A 23,397-nucleotide genomic window follows, 5' to 3' on the forward strand; every position below is an offset into this window, starting at 1 on the left:
AGCTATTTTAAACACCATTTTATTTCCTTGTTTAACTGTTCTACCAGAAACATTTAAATTCCTTAAATTTGTTTTGCAGATCTACTGTAGATTACCCTGGACAAACGTGAAAATAATTCTAAACAGGAGTCAACATGACAAGGGATGAAAGCCTTTAACTAATGTCTAGACTTTAGGCCTAAAACCATAACCTGGGGCTAATACTGTAGGCCTAAAACCATAACCTAGGGTTAATACTGTAGGCCTAAAACCATAACATAGGGCTAATATTGTAGGCCTAAAACCATAACCTAGGGCTAATACTGTAGGCCTAAAACCATAACCTTAAGAACCATAAATCATAATACTGTAGGGCCTACATGGGGATTGAACACAAAACTATGAGGACAAAACAGAGTGCAATGCAGCTCTTTACTAAGCTTAGTATCTCCACAACACGAGGATCGAAAAAGCCCCAGTAAACAATTCTATATGAGAAGACGACTCTTATCATAGTGGTAGCTATAAGTCTTTACTAAGCTTAGCCTTTGTGTCTCCTCTAGTTTGAGCCTGTGCTGTATGTTCTCCCAGAGTGTTAGCTGTGTCAGACTGAGAGGAGCCCTGCAGTCTCTCTTGTGGTTTCCCCAGCCTGCAACAAGTGCATGTGTGTAATTATGTCCCTTTTGAAGCAGCAGCGCAGCACCTGGACCAGAAGAACGCTCTATGTAAATTCAGGACCGCCAGCTAAGCCTTTCATTATCCAGCTTGTTTTCATCTCTCTGCTTACAACTCTATCCTCTCCGTTTAAATGGCATGTTTAATGAATAAGAGTGATATTAAAACCAAAAAATATCAAAACGGGTTTTAACTTTGTGAAATGTGTATTTAGAAGATTACAGAAGAATGCAAAGATGGAGCTGGCATGTAATAAGTCAGACAGCAAAACACCTACAAGACAGTGTAGAAAGGATCTCTCAAATTATTACCATTGAGTACTACAATACTTTAAGATACAATCTCCCTGGAAGAATGTCTACGTTCTTTTAAAAGAGACACTTCCCACTCGGCAAACAATGAATCAATGTTGTTTCCACGTCGTTTCAATTAAATTACGTTGAACCAACGTGGAATAGACGTTGAATTGACGTCTGTGCCCAGTGGGTTCTCTAGCTCACAAAAAAATGAAAATATTATTGATCTTTGCAATATGGACCAGGTCAACACGCTAAAGATTGATGCTTCCTTCTGGAGCAAAACATGTATTAATTTGTTTTTGTTAAGCAGCATTAAATGTCCTTCCACACAAACAGAGAATATCTGTCATGATTATTGCAGGACATTGAATTGCATGTCAGAAATCCATATGTAGAAACGTAGCAGTGTGTGATGTAGCTGGTTATTATTACGGGTCATCCAGAGGTGATTCGTCCCAAATGGCACCCTAATCCCTATATAGTGCACTACTTTTAACCGGAGCCAAAAGTAGTGCACTATATAGGGAATAGGGCTATGCTTCAGAGAGAGATTAGGCTGCAGCTGATTAGGAGCAGAGCATTACAGTAGCTCCTGTGTTGGACTGATACATGTTTAATGTGAGTGGAGCGGTGCGGTGGCCAGGACTAGGAGATGGAGAAGGAGGGTTGAAGCCCCTGGCTCCCTCTCCCTGGTACAGATACACCACCGCCACTTCCTCTGTTCCCAAACACACCTTTCATCATTGGCATTGGGAACATCTTCTTCACGCTCATAAATATTTCCTGCAGGTAGCTCAAGTCTGGCCCGTCTCTCTCTCTCTCTGTCCTCTCTCCCTCGCTTTCTTCTGCCCGCCTCTCTCTCTCTCTCTCTCTCTCTCTGTCCTCTCTCAGTCGCTTCTCCTGCCCGTCTCTCTCTCCTCTCAGTCGTTTCTCCTGCCCGTCTCTCTCTCTCTGTCCTCTCTCCCTCGCTTTCTTCTGCCCGCCTCTCTCTCTGTCCTCTCTCAGTCGCTTCTCCTGCCCGTCTCTCTCTCCTCTCAGTCGTTTCTCCTGCCCGTCTCTCTCTCTCTCAGTCGCTTCTCCTGCCCGCCTCTCTCTCTGTCCTCTCTCACTTGATTCACCTGCCCGTCTCTCTCTCTCTCGCCTTCTCCTCCCAGTCTCCCTATCTCTCGCTGCCTTGCCTTCTCCTCCCAGTCTCCCTATCTCTCGCTGCCTTGCCTTCTCCTCCCAGTCTCCCTATCTCTCGCTGCCTTGCCTTCTCATCCCAGTCTCCCTATCTCTCGCTGTCTTGCCTTCTCCTCCCAGTCTCCCTATCTCTCGCTGCCTTGCCTTCTCCTCCCAGTCTCCCTATCTCTCGCTGCCTTGCCTTCTCCTCCCAGTCTCCCTATCTCTCGCTGCCTTGCCTTCTCCTCCCAGTCTCCCTATCTCTCGCTGCCTTGCCTTCTCCTCCCAGTCTCCCTATCTCTCGCTGCCTTGCCTTCTCCTCCCAGTCTCCCTATCTCTCGCTGCCTTGCCTTCTCTTCCCGGTCTCCTTCTCCCTTTCCATCTCTGGCATTCAGGCTCCCCTCTCTCTCACGCCCAGACATTCCCTCCATCTTCCTCTCCCTCCTGAAACATTTGCTGATGCTGCTACACTCGCTGCAATGTTACGGTATGTGGGTTGCTGCCCTTAACAAGAGAACAAGCAACTCTCTTCTTGACATCTTATTCTCACAGTTTGTTTGGGCTTTCAGAATCAGCTGTGGTCATGAAAATCTGACATGCAAACACAGCTAGAATTGCAGTTAAGTGCATTTAAAGTGGTGTAAGCATTTCACATATCAATTCAATTTGAAATGTTTTAACCATGCAGGGAAATACTGCATCAAATTAGTGCTACCAGTGTTGCAAATGAAGTGTGGGAATAGAAGCGCCCATAAATAACATATGAAAACATACAATCACCGGCCAGTTTATTAGGTACACCCATCTAGTACTGGGTCGGACCCCCTTTGCCTCCAGAAGAGCCTGAATTCTTTGGGGCATGAATTCTACAAGTTGGAAACATTCCACAGGGATGTTGGCCCTTGCTGACGTGATGGCATCACGCAGTTGCTGCAGATTGGACAGAGGTACACCACCGCCACCAGCCTGTACCGTTGACACCAGGCAGGATGGGTCCATGGACCCATGCTGCTTACGATAAACCCCGACTCTGCCATCAGCATGACGCAACAGGAATCGGGATTTGTCAGAGCAGGCAATGTTTTTCCACTCCACAATTGTCCAGTGCTGGTGATCGTGTGCCCACTGGAGCCGTTTCTTCTTGTTTTTAGCTGATAGGAGTGGAACCCGGTGTGGTCGTAATAGCCCATCCGTGACAAGAATCGACGAGTTGCATGTTCCGAGATGCCGTTCTGCACACCACTGTTGTACTGAGCCATTATTTGTCTGTTTGTAGCCCGCCTGTTACTGTAGCTTGCATGATTCTTGCCATTCTCATTCGACTTCTCTCATCAACAAACTGTTGTCGCCCACAGGACAGCCGCTGACTGGATGTTTTTTGTTGATCGCACCAATCTCGGGAAACCCTAGACAGTGTCATGCGTGAAAAGCCCAGGAGTGTGTCCATTTCTGGGATACCAGATCTGGCGTGCCAGGCACCGACGATCATACCACACTCAGTCGCTTAGGTCACTCGTTTTGCCCATTCTAATGTTCAATCAAACAGTACCTGAATGCCTTCAGGCCTGTCTGCCTGCGTTATATAGCAAGTCACGGCCACGTGACTCACTGTCTGTAGGAGTGATCCATTTTGGTGAACGGGGTGGTGTGTCTAATAGACTGTATATAGTCTATGCTATCTAGTCTAATTGCCATATGTTCTTGTTTACAAAGAAATGAAGCCGCTGAATCATGCATGCTTGCCACAGCCAGGATCCATCCAATCAAAACTTATCTAGAATTCCCACCCTACTCTAAAAGTTTGACTTGAATCTGTGTTTAGCTGGGGAGGTTCTCCCTAGAGAAGTAGGCAAGTGTCAGTCAGCACTCATCATCTCTCAATAGAAATAAATAAGAAAAGCACCCTGTAGGCAGCGTCTTAATGACCGACGTGGTGTGAGTGTGTGTGTGAGTGTGTGAGTGCTGTGCTTCCCTTCCTCAGTCATATCCCCCTCCCGGCCCTCTGAGAGAGGAGCACCCACACAGTTATTATTAGTCAAGGTGGCTGGTGGAGAGAGACAGACTGACTGACTGACTCTCAACACTACTTAACTTTCCTGATAGCATTATTCTCATTACAGCTCAGAGTCTGTATTGAACAAATCCTTTAATTAATCAACAAAAGTCCCCTGTGCCTGCAGTTCCTACAGGACTCATACATATCTCTCTCCAGAACTATCCCATACAGACACTCATACAGAACTCTCTCTAGAACTATCCCATACAGACAGAACTCTCTCCAGAACTATCCCATACAGACACTCATACAGAACTCTCTCTAGAACTATCCCATACAGACAGAACTCTCTCCAAAACTATCCCAGACAGTCACTCAGACAGAACTCTCTCTAGAACTATCCCATTGAGAACTCTCTCCAGAACTATGTCATACAGACTTCTCTCCAGAACTATCCCAGACAGTCACTCAGACCGACCTCTCTCTGGAACTATCCCAGACAGTCACTCAGACCGACCTCTCTCTGGAACTATCCCAGACAGTCACTCAGACCGACCTCTCTCTAGAACTATCCCAGACAGTCACTCATCCAGAACTCTCTCCAGAACGATCCCAGACAGTCACTCAGACAGAACTCTCTCCAGAATGATCCTAGACAGTCACTCAGACAGAACTCTCTCCAGAATGATCCTAGACAGTCACTCAGACAGAACTCTCTCTAGAACGATCCCAGACAGTCAACGTTGTCAACATTGTAAGAAGCATGTACATTAACTTTCCCTCTGATGCTGTGAGGTCCCTTGGTGTGATACAGTCCTCAAAACTACTGACCAACAATTCAACAGATATAACATTCTAGAGGTATATAAAAACATCTAGCATCATTTCTAGGAAATATGTTAACAACAGAAAAGATGGACAGGATCCATTACACCTTTATTATTCATATGTTTTAAATAGAAGACTGGAGATTATGGATCAGAATTCACAAATTTGGTGTAAACTGTCTGGACAAAACCTCTTTTTAGGCTAATCCTTTCAATGAAATTACAGTAGATGGCATCAGACTTAAATTGACAACTAAATTATATTTTCCCCCACCCAACTCACAAATCTTGTGAATAATCTTGCTCCATATTGGTATATACGCTGGCCAGCCTAAAAGTTCTGCTAATTAGTTTATAATGAACACGTAATACCAACTCTCCCTTCTGGGAGAAGAGACATCGTCTTTTGAAACAAACTCAGTTTTGTAATTAAGAAGAACAGATGCACCAGCTGAGGAACAACAGTCCTCTGGCCAAACTGACTATCTGGCTGACTGACACACTACTGCACTACACACAGCCTACATACAGAGTGTGTATGTGTGTGTACGTGTGTGTATCCACCGGTCGTTAATTGCCGGTGAGGTCATGACAAGGACCCATCCATCCGGGGGTTGTTTTGATGCAGGTACATGACAGGGGCTGACGACTGGGTCTGCTGCATACCCTTGACTTGCAGTTGGCAAACAATGCCTGTAGGGTCTTGCAGGAGGATCATTACCGCGGAACTCCCCCACCCCCCTCCCTCCCTCCTGCTGAGGCAGGTGCAGCAGTCTTACCCCTTCCCGAAGGCACCTCATTAACACCGTGTAGGCGGCAGCAGGAACAACCCACAGCTCTCCTGGGTGCTCTTTCTTCTCCTCCTGCGGGGAGAGAGGGAAGAGAAGGTAAGAAAAGGGGAGGGGCTGTGAGTGGAGACAGAGAGGACCTCTGTAGCGGCTCGTTGGGGGAACAATTAGGGCAAAACAAAGCAGCAGCAGCTAGCGTAATTAGGCTAAATAAATAAGCCCCAGCAAATGATCTAGCTAGCTACCAAATTTGGAACTTGGAAATGCCTTTGGTACCGGTGAGGGAATGTGTGTTATTATGTAGTAAACTGGGGATATGTGAATTAATTGGCTCCAAAACATATTGACAGTAAACAATGAGGAGTGATGTAGTGAACCAAAAGCATATAGAAACCCTGTTTACACACAGAATAATCTTTATGCACCTATTAAACTACATGTGAAGTTGTTTTGAGTTAGCTTGCATTTACACTATTCTCCTCCCGTCATCTCCACTGCTGCTCACATTTTCCCACCTTTTCATCACTACATCCGTGTTAATGAGGCCTTTGATCATACACTGCGCTGCATGCAGATGTAGGATCTTCATTTGATCCCTTCCTGCACGGCAGGAAATGCAGACTTGTAGTATATTTGCGTTTTAAAAAGGTTTCAAAAGTTTGTAATTTCCACTTTGAAATTTCAGACTTGATTTGCCCTAACGAAAAATGCATCAACCCCTACAAAAATGTTGTTGCTAAAGAATTATTTTCCTGCTGTAGCAAACTGTCTCAAATTAAGATCTGACATCTGCAGTATTCAGAAAGCCCATTAACCACATGGCTTGCTTTTACCTAAGCTCTGCTTTTATTCCGTCTATTCATTTTTCTGTGTTTAAAAAAATAATTTGTTATGTAATACATTATACCTACAGTACATGAATCCTCATACAGATTGTTTCCCCATGTTGTCCATGTAGTATTAATAATATGAAAGGGCCTATAAATGTTGCTCGAATCTCAGAATACTCTAAATTATTTAGAGGCATCTCCATTATTCTGTGGAGACGGTGTACAAATTCCTAAGATTCTCAGTTAGCATAAATTAGGAGAAAGAGAATTGTCGTGTGTACCAATATGGTGTGGATCCATAACATGCAATTACTCTTCACGGGTATTTTTATTAAACTAGAACTAACGCTGCCTGAATTCAGCCTTGAAAGCACATTCCCATACAGTAAAATACTTTTGTGGAGAAAAAACAAATAGCCAATAGAGAATAAATGGCACTTTAAAACCCTTTACTTCTATTGGTTATTGAGCTAATAAAGTCAACGGCCATTGTGTTTGTGCTGCACTGAGTGACCCTGACAAACTGGAGAGCTCAGAGAGGAACAGGAACCCCCTGAATATAAAGATACTATCCCACCACCAGGAACCTTCATGTGTGTCTACATGGCTTTCAGATGCAGCGGAGGTCAAGACAGCTTACAGTCAAAACAGCGTGAAAGTTAAACAGCTCTTTTGCATAGCTTTTCAATGGAATAATAAACTAGTGGCAAGCCATTATGAAAAGCAATACTGTGTGTTGTAGAGCGATTTGTCATTGAGTGTTTTCAAACCCTTGCACAAACTGTAGTGAGCATTCATCAAACACAAAAACCAAATACAGACAGACATCTTTAAGTGCTAATATTACCGAGAGTGCTTAAATACAGTAGTTATTTAAGCAGGTATCTTTGTGGTATATTATCAACAGTATCAGAATATCATCATAAAGGCCTAAGCCAACAGATGTATAAGTCACTAGCTGTAAAGCACTTTGTGACAACTGCTAATTTAAAAAGGGCTTTATAAAATACATTTGATTGATTGATTGAATAGAATTTAGTAGGTCTAATTCACTGTAATGGCAATCATTTCACAGAGTCATTTCATTAAGACAGTAGAAGGCATAGGGTTGAAAGGGAACTGCTTTGGAGTATATCATCACCTGTGTGGCGATGAGGTAGAGCAGCTCCCCCAGTGGCGGCAGCAGGCACTGCTTCAGTTTGCTGTTCCTGAAGTTCTCCCTGATCAGCTCCGTGAACATGACAACAGCCTGGAGGCGCAGAGAATGCACTAGCATCAGTCACTCACTCACAGTCGTGACAGTACTTCTGCCCTTCACGACGCTTTATATTGAATAATGTACCCTACCAAGACTGGATACGCAACAATGTCCAGACAGAGTAGAATACTGTGCTCTGCCAGAAGTTATATGTTTTCCCCATTCCATCCTGTTATTCTTCTACTTTAGCACTAAGGTCTATATTGTCAAACGGTGTCCATTAATAAACTATGAGGCCTGTAGACATGACAGATTTAAAGCTCATTACTCCATGAAGCCAACATTATAACACTATAAAGGGTACGGAGCTACATTAGAACACTATAAAGGGTACGGAGCTACATTATAACACTATAAAGGGTACAGAGATACATTATAACACTATAAAGGGTATAGAGCTACATTATAACACTATAAAGGGTACAGAGCTACATTATAACACTATAAAGGGTACAGAGCTACATTATAACACTATAAAGGGTATAGAGCTACATTATAACACTATAAAGGGTACAGAGCTACATTATAACACTATAAAGGGTACAGAGCTACATTATAACACTATAAAGGGTATAGAGCTAGAATGAACTGGATAAAGGACAAAGGTGGGAGGGAGGAGGGAGGCTAATGAGACTCCATATAAAACATGTCATTATGGTGTTATTTATTTATTTTTACCTTTATTTAACCAGGCAAGTCAGTTAAGAACAAATTCTTATTTTCAATGACGGCCTAGGAACAGTGGGTTAACTGCCTTGTTCAGGGGCAGAACGACAGATTTTTACCTTGTCAGCTCGAGGAATCGATCTTGCAACCTTCCGCTTACTAGTCCAACGCTCTAACCACTAGGCTACCTGCCGCCCCAAATTATTGGAAGGATCCACATAATAACCACCTCCCTAAAACATCCCCCCACACACACACACAGACACACACAAAAATTCACATATATGCAAACACACACCCTAACTGGCTAAGTCGTGGAATTAGCATTTTCCTAGTCTCGTCCTCTTTAGAAGTGGGGGGGATGTGACGGACTTACTGCAGCAGCGCTCTCAGCAGGGTGCTATGCAAATAGGCAGCACACTCAGTGCGAGGCGGCCTGGCGCTGGCCGGTAAAGAACGTAAATGGTGACTGCAGGGAACAGATGTTTGGCTCACGTTTGATGCCAGAGAGAAACGCGGCTTTGGCAGGAGAGATGTCCTGCAACTGACTGACCATTCACTGTTCAAGAAAACAAACAGGCTAAGTTGGAGCCGCAACACACGGCTACTTCCTCCAAACGCAGCATTATCGCTCCCGTACAATCCGCAACTACCCCCCCCCCCCTCCCCTCCTCCATCCCTCCTACCCATAAGGCAGAGCGTTAAACTACTGAGGCTACAGACAGTGTAAGGCCATGCAACATCCCTGCGAGGCTTGGGGAGTGAGAGAGACAGAGTGAGAGACAGAGTGAGAGACAGAGAGACCAGTTTCTCAAGGCAACCAAGGTTTTGTTACTCATCATCACTATCATCACGTCTCAGCTGTGGTTCAGAACAACACGTGACTGGAGTCTTACTGGAGACAACTCAGCAGGCATGAAGACAAATTATCACACCAAGAGCAATGGGCCAAAGTGACATGAAAATACTACCTTTCTCACGATTGACAAATCACAAAACTACTGCTTTGTTAGTTTAGATTTTAACATTTGATTTAAACATCACATTAATGCAACTGATCAATTGAATCAATATAATGTCCCTGGTATGTGATTTAGCTTAATGAATGTATTGTGACATTTAGTGGTTTGAGCCTGATCATTCACTCATTACAAACAGGGTGGCAGGCAGGCAGGACAGGCAGACAGATGTGTCCTGATGTCTTATTGATGGAAGGAGCAAGCTAATAACAAACAAAAGGTGACCTGCTATGCTGTAGTGTGGTCGATCAATATCCCACGGCTGTCCAGAAGAAGACAGGCGTTTGATGTAGGGCTGACGCCTGCGACACACCTGACCTCAGGCGTTTCATGAGTCTATGGTCCCATAGATCACTAATGGTCTCTGCCTATAGTTATCAGAAGGACATGAGACAGATTGCTTTGGCCAGCGAGCAATAATTGACTCAAGCCATTATGGATGTGTTTTTGATGATGAATACATGTATACCAAATTATTCAAATGTTTTTGGAGTAATGGATAAACAACCTAAATTAAAATTTAACAAACCTAAAATTCCCTAAAATAACAATCTTTACACAATCATAGTTTGGCAAAAGACACAAGAAACCAAACTGAATAGAATCAACAGCAGTGTTCATTGGCCACAGCACTCTGTTCCTTTTCCAGTAGTGAGGATTGAGAACTAGCCTCCAAGCCCCGTCTGAGGAAATGGAACAGGCTAATTCTCCCACAATGAGAGGAGGGAGGCAGGAGGCAGTCTGTTCTGCTCACTCTGCAGGGACGGCCGGCACGACACACTAGGCCAGTTTCTAAGGGACACTGGGTGGAAACAGCAGACAGTGTGTGCAGCACTATTGACGCGCTGCCATGAGAGAGCGAAAATGTCTGAATTGGGGCTTGGTGGTTTGTGGCACAGAAAAGTACTGCCTCTGCCAGGGAAGATAACACTTAATTAGAATGATGTTGAAGTATCCATAGAGACAGGCAGAGGAAAGAGGATAATACTGAACTAATTCCTCTCTTCCTGTCCTAACTAAGCCAACAGTATGCCTGAAAAATAGCAGCTGCAGTCATTGCCGCTCACTGTTTTAAAGGACTGTGAGAAATGTTTGTAATGATAGTGTAGGGCCAACTTGACGTCTGATTCTGTTATGTAGCCTATAGAGCGTAGAGGCACCAAATTCAACGCTGACAATAAACATTGAACTATTCGGCATTGTAACTTGTGATTCTCACTGTGAGAACTCCTTTCAAAAAACAATCGAGAACTCCTTTCAAAAAACAATCGGCTCAACACGAGCCCGGACCAAGAGAGAGAAAACTCATCTCACAGTGGAAACTTTAACTAGGATCACGGACGAACACTGAGATCCACAGTGTGGCAGACATATGGAGATGGTGGTAACAATAGCCCTGCCCTGACCAGAAATGGCCATGACTGCGGCTGACCATCAGACACAGAACCCCTGTGGAGAGCACAGTGATAAAAGTCTCTGGGATCTGTCACTGGGAATCTGAGCTAGCTGTGCCCAGATGGGTGGTGGGGGGCGGGGCGACAAATCAAATCCTCAGCCATCTTTAGAAAAGAAGACTGTGGAAAATAAAAGTCGCTGCGCCATTCTCTGGTGTGTTGATTAACGACGGCCATTTTGTATATCGCTCGTATACCCCTCCTCTATGAGCTTTAAACCTATAAACCACCACAGGAAATCATGGCAAACCCATGTAAGACGTGGATCAAGGGTGGAGGCGCCAGATTTCACATCAAATAGAATCCTGTTTTTTAAAATGATTAACCGCAATGTCTTTGACGGTTTGTTAACGGCTCCATAAGCATGTTTGGGCAGGTCGATCGGTGGCGCCTGTTTAGAGCTCTACCTACCGCTGGGTTACAGTGGCATCTGGTGATTCACCCAGGTACTTTCTCTCACTACCGCTCCCATTGGATTATCATTATGCTGCATAGAGACTAGACTTCTATGGCTCTGCTGCAATTAGTCACAGATTCCGGGGATTTTAATTCAACAGATTTTACTGTTGTTGTTGATGTTGTAGGGGTCTTTCACATAGTTAGAATTGTGTGTGTGTAAAAGATTGTGAGATGTTTGTATTGAGACTACTACACTGTCTGCTCTGGTTCTAACAGTTGAAGTGATGTTCAACTATTCAGCAGCTCAGGGCTTTGATAGTTATATGTGATACACTGATCGAATCCCAAATGGCAGCCTATTCCCTACATAGTGCACTTTGACCAGAGCCCTATGCATTTGGGACACATCCACCATTGATACACAGAGGACAAGCATAGGTGCTGTGATAACAGGGCGAAGGGGCCCGGTGCAGTGCTGCTGGACTATGCCAGCCTCAGCAGCGTGACAGACAGTACCACTAACCTCAGCAGCGTGACAGACAGTACCACTAACCTCAGCAGCGTGACAGACAGTACCACTAACCTCAGCAGCGTGACAGACAGTACCACTAACCTCAGCAGCGTGACAGACAGTACCACTAACCTCAGCAGCGTGACAGACAGTACCACTAACCTCAGCAGCGTGACAGACAGTACCACTAACCTCAGCAGCGTGACAGACAGTACCACTAACCTCAGCAGTGTGACAGACAGTACCACTAACCTCAGCAGCGTGACAGACAGTACCACTAACCTCAGCAGTGTGACAGACAGTACCATTAACCTCAGCAACGTGACAGACAGTACCACTAACCTCAGCAGTGTGACAGACAGTACCACTAACCTCAGCAGTGTGACAGACAGTACCACTAACCTCAGCAGTGTGACAGACAGTACCACTAACCTCAGCAGTGTGACAGACAGTACCACTAACCTCAGCAACGTGACAGACAGTACCACTAACCTCAGCAGTGTGACAGACAGTACCACTAACCTCAGCAGTGTGACAGACAGTACCACTAACCTCAGCAGTGTGACAGACAGTACCACTAACCTCAGCAGCGTGACAGACAGTACCACTAACCTCAGCAACGTGACAGACAGTACCACTAACCTCAGTGACGGGGGTCTCCTCTCTGAGCTCAGTGCAGTGGGATGCCAGCAGCCCCAGCACCCGCATCACCTTAAACTTCCTGGAATACACACGCACATGCACACACACACATGACACTGTTTTCACCTGAAATACAAAAACATCCATAGACATAGGCTACTAATGCCATAGTCTTCCTGGAATAGACAGACAGGTCTGGTATAAATACATGGAAAACATCCACAGAAATAACACTGCTATTTTTTACATCATTTTATCACTATTTAGTAATAAGTGTTGCTGTAATTATATTAATTTAACCTGTACAACATCCTTTCTTAATTCCTTTCAACAAAAATATAAATCCTCAAGTCAAAGGTGTTTTTTATGATCCTGATGATGGACATCTCTCTAACACCAGATCATTGTAAAGGCTAACAGTGTTTTACAGAATATCCAGACCAGGCACCAGATCATTGTAAAGGTTAACAGTGATTTACAGAATATCCAGACCAGATCATTGTAAATGTTAACAGTGATTTACAGAATATCCAGACCAGGCACCAGATCATTGTAAAGGCTAACAGTGATTTACAGAATATCCAGACCAGGCACCAGATCATTGTAAAGGTTAACAGTGATTTACAGAATATCCAGACCAGATCATTGTAAATGTTAACAGTGATTTACAGAATATCCAGACCAGGCACCAGATCATTGTAAATGTTAACAGTGATTTACAGAATATCCAGACCAGGCACCAGATCATTGTAAAGGCTAACAGTGATTTACAGAATATCCAGACCAGGCACCAGATCATTGTAAATGTTAACAGTGATTTACAGAATATCCAGACCAGGCACCAGATCATTGTAAAGGCTAACAGTGATTTACAGAATATCCAGACCAGGCACCAGATCATTGTAAATGTTAACAGTGATTTACAGAATATCCAGACCAGGCACCAGATCATTGTAAAGGCTAACAGTGATTTACAGAATATCCAGACCAGGCACCAGATCATTGTAAAGGCTAACAGTGATTTACAGAATATCCAGACCAGGCACCAGATCATTGTAAAGGTTAACAGTGATTTACATAATATCCAGACCAGGCACCAGATCATTGTAAAGTGCAGTAGGCTACAGTACATGCTAGACATGATTTCCATGCACTGGCGCATGGAGAATGCAGAGAATGGTTGTATGTATGTATGGGGTCGGACAGGTGGAAGCTAAAGGAACTCACACGTCCCAGTTAGGTGCTAGACGCAGCTGCTGGGTCAACACAGGGAACTGTCACAAATGGAGAGAACACAACAGCAGTTGGTTAACACTGCAATATATCTACTGTACAGATCATTCTTAGTATATATTTCACTGGATATACGCACAGATTGCATTTGGATTACTGATACAGTGTTATTTGGGTTGTCAACTGGATTAGTTCTGACATTCATGACCTCTTGACTTTTTTATTATTATTATTTGTGTACTTGATTGACATTTTTGCTGCACTGGTAGGAGCTGGTAACACAAGCATGTCGCTGCACCAGCTATAACATCTGTGTAGGTGACCAATACACTTTGATTTGACTTAACTTCCAATGTCTAGGTTGCTTCTCAAATGGCATCCTATGTCCTATATAGTGCACTACTTTTGACCAGGGCCCATACTATATAGGGAATAGGGTGACATTTGTGACGGACAATATGTGACGCACGTATATGTACAGTGCCTTCGGAAAGTATTCAGTCCATTGACTTTTTCCACATTTTGTTACGTTACAGCCTTAATCTAAAATTGATTAAATAAATACAAATCAATACCCCATAATGACAAGGCGAAAACAGGTTTTTAGAAAATGTTTGCACATTTATTAAAAATAAAAAACAAAATACCTTATTTACATAAAAGTATTCAGACCTTTTGCTATGAGAATCTAAATTGAGCCCATCCTTGAGATGTTTCTACAACTTGATTGGAGTCCACCTGTGGTACAATCAATTGATTGGACATGATTTGGAAAGGAACACACATGTCTAGATAAAGTCCCACAGTTGACAGAGCAAAAACCAAGCCATGAGGTCAAAGGAATAGTCCGTAGAGCTCTGAGACAGGATTGTGTGGAGGCACAGATCTGGGGAAGGATATCGAAACATTTCTGCAACATTGCAGAGGTCCCCAAGAACACAGTGGCCTCCATCATTCTTAAATGGAAGAAGTTTAGAACCACCAAGACTCTTCCTAAAGCTGGCCGCCAGGCCAAACTGAGCAATAGGGGGAGAAGGGCCTTTGTCAGGGAGGTGATCAAGAACCCAATGGTCACTCCGACAGAGCTCCAGAGTTCCTCTGTGGAGATAGGAGAACCTTCCAGAAGGACGGCCTACAACAGCCAAACCCTCCCCTAAGCCAGTTGTGATACAGCCCGGGATCGAACCCGGTTCTGTAGTGATGCCTTAAACCGCTGCGCCTCTCGGGATGATAGAAACAAGATTATCTTGGTTTCATCAGACCAGAGAGAACTCTTTGGCCTGAATGCCAAGCGTCACGTCTGGAGGAAACCTGGCACCATCCCTACAGTGAAGCATGGTGGTGGCAGCATGGTGCTGTGGGGATGTTTTTCAGCGGCAGGGACTGGGAGACTAGTCAGGATCGAGGGGAAGATGAACAGAGCAAAGTACAGAGAGATCCTTGATGAAAACCTGCTCCAGAGCGCTCAGGACCTCAGACAGCGGCAAAAGTTCACCTTCCAACAGGACAACGACCCTAAGCACACAGCCAAGACAACGCAGGAGTGGCTTCGGGACAAGTCTCTGAATGTCCTTGAGTGGCCCAGCCAGAGCCCAGACTTGAACTCGATCAAACATCTCTGGAGAAACCTGAAAATAGCTGTGCCGCGACACTCCCCATCCAACCTGACAGAGCTTGAGAGGATCTGCAGAGAAGAATGGGAGAAACTCACCAAATACAGGTGTGCCAAGCTTGTAGTGTCATACCCAAGAAGACTCGAGGCTGTAATCGCTGTCAAAGGTGCTTCAACGAAGTACTGAGTAAAAGGTCTGAATACTTATGTAAATGTGATATTTCAGTTCTTTATGTTTAATAAATGAGCACAAATAAAAAAAATCTGTTTTTGCTTTGTCATTATTGTGTGTAGATTGATGAGGAAAAATAAGACTTTAATATATGTTTGAATAAGGCTGTAACGTAACAAAATGTGGAAAAGGTCAAGGGGTCTGAATACTTTCCGAAGGAATTACTTTTCCATTCTTTTTTTCAGTTCAGTCGTCTTTCAGTACAATACTGAATTAGTCAAGTTGCCAATACGTCATTGTCATAAACTCAGTCACGGTTGGCCATAGTGTCCAAATATGTCTAAAGAAATTATATACTAAAGACACCATGAGGTCTAATGACTGTGGTGATGTCATTTTCAGTTCAATCTGAGTGAGTGATGGAATGCCATCTAGTGGCTAATAGCTATAGGAAAAATATATTTACTACGTCTGAATCAATCTCTGGACATTTCATTAATAAACGAATGAAGAGATTTGATCTGAAACATTTGACCAGATTATGTCACAACGTAATACCTCATCACTGTAATGAGGAAGTAACTTTATGATATCTGTGCGTCCAAATGGAACCCTATTCCCTATATAGTGCACTACTTTTGACCAGACCTCTATAGACCCTGGTCAAAAGGAGTGGGAATAGGGAATATAAGGAATAGGGTGTCATTTGGGACATCCTCCTGGTCTTTGTGCTCTCATACATAACTAGGGTCATTGAACATGTTACAGCTGAGCGGATCTCAGTAACAAAAAGTAAAGGAAATAGGAAGTTCATTTTATTATTATCTTGAGGAAAGCGTTAACTTCCTGGTCCCACCTAGCTGACTACTGTTTCAGCTTCCCGCTGATCAACAGAGGCCAACACATACTGTAGCTGTGCTAAGGAGCTCGGGTCACATGGTAAATATAGGAACCCTTTGACGGCTTTGTAGTGCCGCGGCCTTTCACCTTTCTAACACTTGAGAAGCCTCAGCAAAGCCAGAGGTTGTTGTGATTCTAAGAATTCTCTTCTGAGAGCATAGCCTAAGCTCTGAACACTTAAATTAGCCTAGAAGGGCCCATGTCTTGTTAAAAGCAGCAGCCCTGGGAGGAATGGCAGGCATGCTGGGCATGTGGTCAGACCGTCAGGCAGTGACCCTTCCCTTACCAGCTCGGAGTTGATGAGCCTGGTAGCTGTGTCCTTGTGGGCAGCTATGGTACACAGATAGCAGAGGAGGTTGAGTTTGGAGCGGACCGCCGCCGTGGTCTTATCAGCCTGGGCCTCCAGAGAAGAGCACAGCTGCTGCAGAAACACCCTCCAGTCCTCAGAGCTCAGACAGGACAGCTTCTCCACTATAGGGGGGGTCAGAGGAGCTCAATAATCACACAGCCCAAACCGTTTTAGCTGTCTGTCTAACCTGTGTATATTAACACCTGCTAAACACCTGTCAATTGCAGAGTGTGTCCAAGTGTTACTCAGCAGCGGCACAGCAGTCGAGAGCTTTCCTATTTGTTCTTCTTCATTACCTGAGTATGCTCGGACACACAAAGTCTTCAGGTCATATCGCACTGGAGCGGTCTTCAGAATCTGAAAAAAGATAGCATCTTTGTTACAAGAATGCACAAGAGTTGTGGTTTGCCCACCTCTGTTCTTAAGAACAATTCAGAGTCCAAAGCCGAGGACCCGTGATAGATATTTCACAATGGGACGCCGGACTATCTGGTTCCGAGTCCACCGTCCATGGGGGACGCACAGCGTAACCGCGCACCTCCCTAAAATTCCCCATCAGCATGGACACTGAAACTACTGCTTAAATACAGAGCAAGTTTTAATGTCACATGCACAAATACAGTGACATGCCTTTCATGTCAACTCAAAACCCAACAATGCAATAATTAATCATGTATTACTAGAAAGATTTTTTTTTTTTTTTTTTAAACAGGAGAAATAAGAGCACAGTTACATTATGTAGTTTGTGGTACCTTTGGGTTGTCCATAATAGGTGTGACTGCCAGGTCAGAGTCAGTGTACACCAGGTCCTTTATACAGTAACTGATATCATTCAGACCACTGACCACCACACTGTCCTGGAGATGACAACGACCACAGTGATGTCAGCATTACAAATTAGCACAATTACAGTATGTGATCATATAGAACTTCAAATCTAATCTCATTTTAATCGTCACATGCTTATACATAACAGGTGTAGACTAACAGTGTAATACTTACTTACAGGCCCTTCCCAACCATGAACAAGGAATAAATCCACAATGAGTACCGATAACTTGGCTATATAAATGCTACTAGTACTGAGTCCATGTGCAGGGATACGAGGTAGTTGAGGTAGTTACTGTATGTACATATATGTAGTTATAAAGTAGGCAACAGGCAACAGGATAGATAAGTCAAAAGAGTTACTGCGAAAAGGGTCAATGCAGATAGTTAAATAGTTAACCAATAGCTAACCGGACTAACTATTTAGCAGTCTTATGGCTTGGGGGTAGAAGCTGTTCAGGGTCCTGTTGGTTCCAGACTTGTTGCATCCGAACCGCTTGCCGTGCGGTAGCAGAGAGAACAGTCTATGACTTGTGTGGCCGGAGTCTTTGACAATTTTTAGGGCCTTCCTCTGACACTGCCTGGTATAGAGTTCCTGGGTGGCAGGGAGCTCAGCCCCAGTGATGTACTGGGCCGTACACACTACCCTCTGTAGCGCCTTGAGGTTGGATGCCAAACAGTTGCCATACCAAGCGCTGATGCAGCCAGTCAAGATGCTCTCAATGGTGCAGCTGTAGAACGTTTTGAGGATCTGAGGGCCCATGCCGAATATTTTCAGCCTCCTGAGGGGGAAGAGACATTGTCGTGCCTTCTTCACGACTGTGTTGGTGTGTGTGTGTAATTCCTTAGCAATGTGGACAGCAAGGAACTTGAAGCTCTTGACCCGCTCCACTACAGCCCAATAATCAAACATTATTCACACACCAGACTTGCAAAGATCTCATAAATGAAAGTGGCTAAAGCGGCTAGATGAAAGTGAAGTTTATAATACATAAGAATGTCCAATGTTCTTATGTTTACAGGAAATCCATCTGGAGAAATAATATGCACTTCGCTGAGAATGCTGTAGAGGGCGCCAAAGGTTAACAAACAACTGTAACAGAGATTAACCTTTGAAAATAATGAATTCTTAACTACCAGTTTCTGCAGTCTGCAGGCGCCATGGTAATAGCCTGATTACTATTACCATGTTTCTGATTACAGACAGCTCACAGAAAGATTACACTTCAAATAAAATTGTGGAGAAGGCAGAGCTCTCCTTTGGCTATTTGATAAGAGAAGAACTCACTTGAGGTAATGGTGTCCTGTTGGGTGGATCTCTTGCAGTGCAACTCATTCTTGGAGTTGGATGAGAGCTGATTGATGAAAAAGATCACATAAAACATGCTTCATTTTGAGATTTAAAATAATATTCATTTTTTTAAAAGACATGAGATTAGTATTTTCCAGTTTGACTTAGTCAAGCTATTGATCCAACACAATGTTCAGTAAATGATCAGAACTGGAGATGAACACTGATCATACCTGAGGAGGAATATGGACTCTCTGGTATCTTTGTCCAGTGCACTCTTTGGTCTAAGCTCTGTCATGTTGTCTAGGAGAAGAAGAAGAATAGAACTATGTTCAGACACCTACACTGTCATCAGCTGTCATCAACATGTCTTCTTCCACCTTCCCAGAAAGCATTACCTAATCGGAATGATTTGTTGGGGTGCATGCAGACGGGCTCCTCTGCCCCTGCGGCCCCTCCCTGTACCCCTCTGTATCCCCCTCCTGGTCCCTGGGAGGTCACTGAGACAGGTGTCTCTGCTGATGACTGGCTAGAGGCACAGACACCACTCCTCCCCACACTGCAGCCAAACGAAAGGTCAGATATCAGCTAGTGCATATTAACTAAAGTAAAACATCACCAGACTACAAACAGCAAGGAAACACATGACCTTAGACGTATGTAACTACACAGTAATAAGACACCTGTAGTAGCAACACTGTAGTTACATAGAACCTGCTGTGTTATCAAATCAAATTTTATTTGTCACATACACATGGTTAGCAGATGTTAATGCGAGTGTAGCGAAATGCTTGTGATCCTAGTTCCGACAATGCAGTAATAACCAACGAGTAATCTAAACTAACAATTTCACAACAACTACCTTATACACACACAAGTGTAAAGGGATGAAGAAAATGTACATAAAAATATATGAATGAGTGATGGTACAGAACGGCATAGGCAAGATGCAGTAGATGGTATAGAGTACAGTATATACATATGAGATGAGTAATGTAGGGTATGTAAACATATAAAAGTGGCATTGTTTAAAGTGGCTAGTGATACATGTATTACATAAAGATGGCAAGATGCTGTAGATGGTATAGAGTACAGTATATACATATGAGATGAGTAATGTAGGGTATGTAAACATTATATTAAGTGGCATTGTTTAAAGTGGCTAGTGATACATTTTTTTTTTTTTTTTTAAATCCATTATTAAAGTGGCTGGAGTTGAGTCAGTATGTTGGCAGCAGCCACTCAATGTTAGTGGTGGCTGTTTAACAGTCTGATGGCCTTGAGATAGAAGCTGTTTTTCAGTCTCTCGGTCCCTGCTTTGATGCACCTGTACTGACCTCGCCTTCTGGATGATAGCGGGGTGAACAGGCAGTGGCTCAGGTGGTTGTTGTCCTTGATGATCTTTATGGCCTTCCTGTGACATCAGGTGGTGTAGGTGTCCTGGAGGGCAGGTAGTTTGCCCCCGGTGATGCGTTGTGCAGACCTCACTACCCTCTGGAGAGCCTTACGGTTGTGGGCGGAGCAGTTGCCGTACCAGGCGGTGAGGATGCTCTCGATTGTGCATATGTAAAAGTTTGTGAGTGCTTTTGGTGACAAGCCAAATTTCTTCAGCCTCCTGAGGTTGAAGAGGCGCTGCTGCGCCTTCTTCACCACGCTGTCTGTGTGGGTGGACCAATTCAGTTTGTCCGTGATGTGTACGCCGAGGAACTTAAAACTTACTACCCTCTCCACTACTGTCCCGTCGATGTGGATAGGGGGGTGCTCCCTCTGCTGTTTCCTGAAGTCCACGATCATCTCCTTTGTTTTGTTGACGTTGAGTGTGAGGTTATTTTCCTGACACCACACTCCGAGGGCCCTCACCTCCTCCTTGTAGGCCGTCTCGTCGTTGTTGGTAATCAAGCCTACCACTGTAGTGTCGTCTGCAAACTGATGATTGAGTTGGAGGCGTGCATGGCCACGCAGTCATGGGTGGACAGGGAGTACAGGAGAGGGCTGAGAACACACCCTTGTGGGGCCCCAGTGTTGAGGATCAGCGAGGTGGAGATGTTGTTACCTACCCTCACCACCTGGGGGCGGCCCATCAGGAAGTCCAGGACCCAGTTGCACAGGGCGGGGTCGAGACCCAGGGTCTCGAGCTTGATGACGAGTTTGGAGGGTACTATGGTGTTAAATGCTGAGCTGTAGTCGATGAACAGCATTACATTTACATTTACATTTAAGTCATTTAGCAGACGCTCTTATCCAGAGCGACTTACAAGTTGGTGCATTCACCTTATGATATCCATTCTCATTCTCACATAGGTATTCCTCTTGTCCAGATGGGTTAGGGCAGTGTGCAGTGTGGTTGCGATTGCGTCGTCTGTGGACCTATTGGGGCGGTAAGCAAATTAGAGTGGGTCTAGGGTGTCATGTAGGGTGGAGGTGATATGGTCCTTGACTAATCTCTCAAAGCACTTCATGATGACGGAAGTGAGTGCTACGGGGCGGTAGTCGTTTAGCTCAGTTACCTTAGCTTTCTTGGGAACAGGAACAATGGTGGCTCTCTTGAAGCATGTGGGAACAGCAGACTGGGATAAGGATTGATTGAATATGTCCGTAAACACACCAGCCAGCTGGTCTGCGCATGCTCTGAGGACGCGGCTGGGGATGCCGTCTGGGCCTGCAGCCTTGCGAGGGTTAACACGTTTAAATGTTTTACTCACGTCGGCTACAGTGAAGGAGAGTCCACAGGTTTTGGTAGCGGGCCGTGTCAGTGGCACTGTATTGTCCTCAAAGCGAGCAAAGAAGTTGTTTAGTCTGTCTGGGAGCAAGACATCCTGGTCCGCGACGGGGCTGGTTTTCGTTTTGTAGTCCGTGATTGACTGTAGACCCTTCCACATACCTCTTGTGTCTGAGCCGTTGAATTGCGACTCTACTTTGTCTCTATACTGACGCTTAGCTTGTTTGATTGCCTTGCGGAGGGAATAGCTACACTATTACATGGTTATAGAGTTTAGAGGTATAGGTTATTACACAAGTGAAACACGGACTGTTATCTTATGCTCATATTGCACTTAGTAAATCATATTCAACATCAGCAACACGTTTGTGTCTGTGCTCTGTGAAGTCCTTTGTCTTCCTCCCACTAACGGCTCACAGTACAACCCATCTGATTGGGCAGGTCCAGGCTCCATCCTGAACACAGGCATGGTTAATGATAAAATCAGACCAACATGCATTCTCAAGAAGTTATGTCATGAGAAAAGGCCGGGGAGGGAGATATGCAACTGCACAACATTGTTTGGCGTTGAAACAGGTGAGACAGAGCTTCTCAAACAGTTTATAAATGACCTGTCTATGTACATTAAACTAACATTGGCAGACAAATGCTTGCTGTACAAGTCCATTTCCTACAATTGCAGAACAAAGGTTTAGACTTTAAAGGGATACTTTGGTATTTTGGCAATGAGGTCCTTTATCTACTTCCCCAGAGTCAGATGAACTTGTTGATACCATTTTTATGTACAGTATCTGCATCCAGTATGAAGAAAGTTAGAGGTAGTTTTGCAAACTAATGCTAACAAGCAGTCTATGGTATCTGTTAGCATGATAGACTTCCAGTCGTTGCGCTAGCGCTAGTTAGCAACTTCCTTCAAAATGCACGCAGAGATAGAAAAATGGTATTCACAAGTTCATTGCCAAAATCCTGAAGTATCCCTTTAAGGGGATCAATAAAAAGCTAAAATTCAGCATGTTACAAATAAACTTGGATTTGAAATTTGATTTGATGTTTAAAATGTAAATCATGTCCAAACATGAAAGACCCAACATAATGCTTAGTGTTGAGACCAGGGGCCACAATTAGAGGAAATGGTGCATACCACCAGGGAGCGTAATGAGGTAACTCCTTTGAGGAAACGAGACTGAGACCAGGCCTGTATTCACAAAGCATCTCAGAATAAGTGTACTGATCTAGGATCAGTTCCCTCCTGTCCATGTAATCTTATTCATTGTGATCTAAAAGGCAAAACAGATCCTAAATCAGCACTCCTAGACGCTTTGTGAATAAAGGCCCTGATGGTTATATGAAACATAAACATTACCTGGAGCTGAATGAGACATCTTCTTCTTCCTCCTCGCTGGTGTGGACCTCAGAGAACACTCCTCTCCAGAATGGGTGGACCAGTAACTGAGTCCAGCTTATCCTGAGGAGAACAGTTAAAAGCTGAAGTCTAATAAAGCCCTCTCTTTCTGACCAAACTTATGTCGGCCCACTTGTCCTACACAGGTAGCCTAGTGGTTAAGAGCGTTGGGCGGGTCACCGAAAGGTCGCTGCTTCGAATCCCTGAGCTAGCAAGGTGGAAAAATCTGCCGTTCTGCTCTTGAGCAAGGCAATTAAACCCCAACAACAACTGCTCCTTGGGCACCGATGACGTCGATTAAGGCAGCCCCCCACACCGCTCTGATTTAAAGGGGTTGGGTTAAATGCAAAAAACACATTTCTGTTGAAGGCATTCAGTTGTGCAACT

General features: G+C 44.2%; 1 protein-coding gene across 1 annotated transcript in view; it reads right to left on the reverse strand.

The window, feature by feature from the left end:
- Nucleotides 1-23,397, reverse strand: part of ulk4 (unc-51 like kinase 4) — a 123,306-nt gene that overhangs the window by 96,226 nt on the left and 3,683 nt on the right. The window contains exons 9-19 of the mRNA XM_038985751.1: nucleotides 22,972-23,073; nucleotides 19,288-19,448; nucleotides 19,123-19,192; nucleotides 18,887-18,953; nucleotides 17,523-17,627; nucleotides 17,067-17,127; nucleotides 16,708-16,892; nucleotides 13,732-13,778; nucleotides 12,505-12,583; nucleotides 7,697-7,804; nucleotides 5,717-5,800 (exon numbers count right to left, since the gene is read on the reverse strand). Coding sequence (XP_038841679.1) covers nucleotides 5,717-5,800; nucleotides 7,697-7,804; nucleotides 12,505-12,583; nucleotides 13,732-13,778; nucleotides 16,708-16,892; nucleotides 17,067-17,127; nucleotides 17,523-17,627; nucleotides 18,887-18,953; nucleotides 19,123-19,192; nucleotides 19,288-19,448; nucleotides 22,972-23,073 — 1,069 coding nt within the window. The remainder of the gene's footprint in view (nucleotides 1-5,716; nucleotides 5,801-7,696; nucleotides 7,805-12,504; nucleotides 12,584-13,731; nucleotides 13,779-16,707; nucleotides 16,893-17,066; nucleotides 17,128-17,522; nucleotides 17,628-18,886; nucleotides 18,954-19,122; nucleotides 19,193-19,287; nucleotides 19,449-22,971; nucleotides 23,074-23,397) is intronic.

This window comes from Salvelinus namaycush, unplaced genomic scaffold, assembly GCF_016432855.1.
Source record: "Salvelinus namaycush isolate Seneca unplaced genomic scaffold, SaNama_1.0 Scaffold372, whole genome shotgun sequence".
Taxonomy (NCBI): domain Eukaryota; kingdom Metazoa; phylum Chordata; class Actinopteri; order Salmoniformes; family Salmonidae; genus Salvelinus; species Salvelinus namaycush.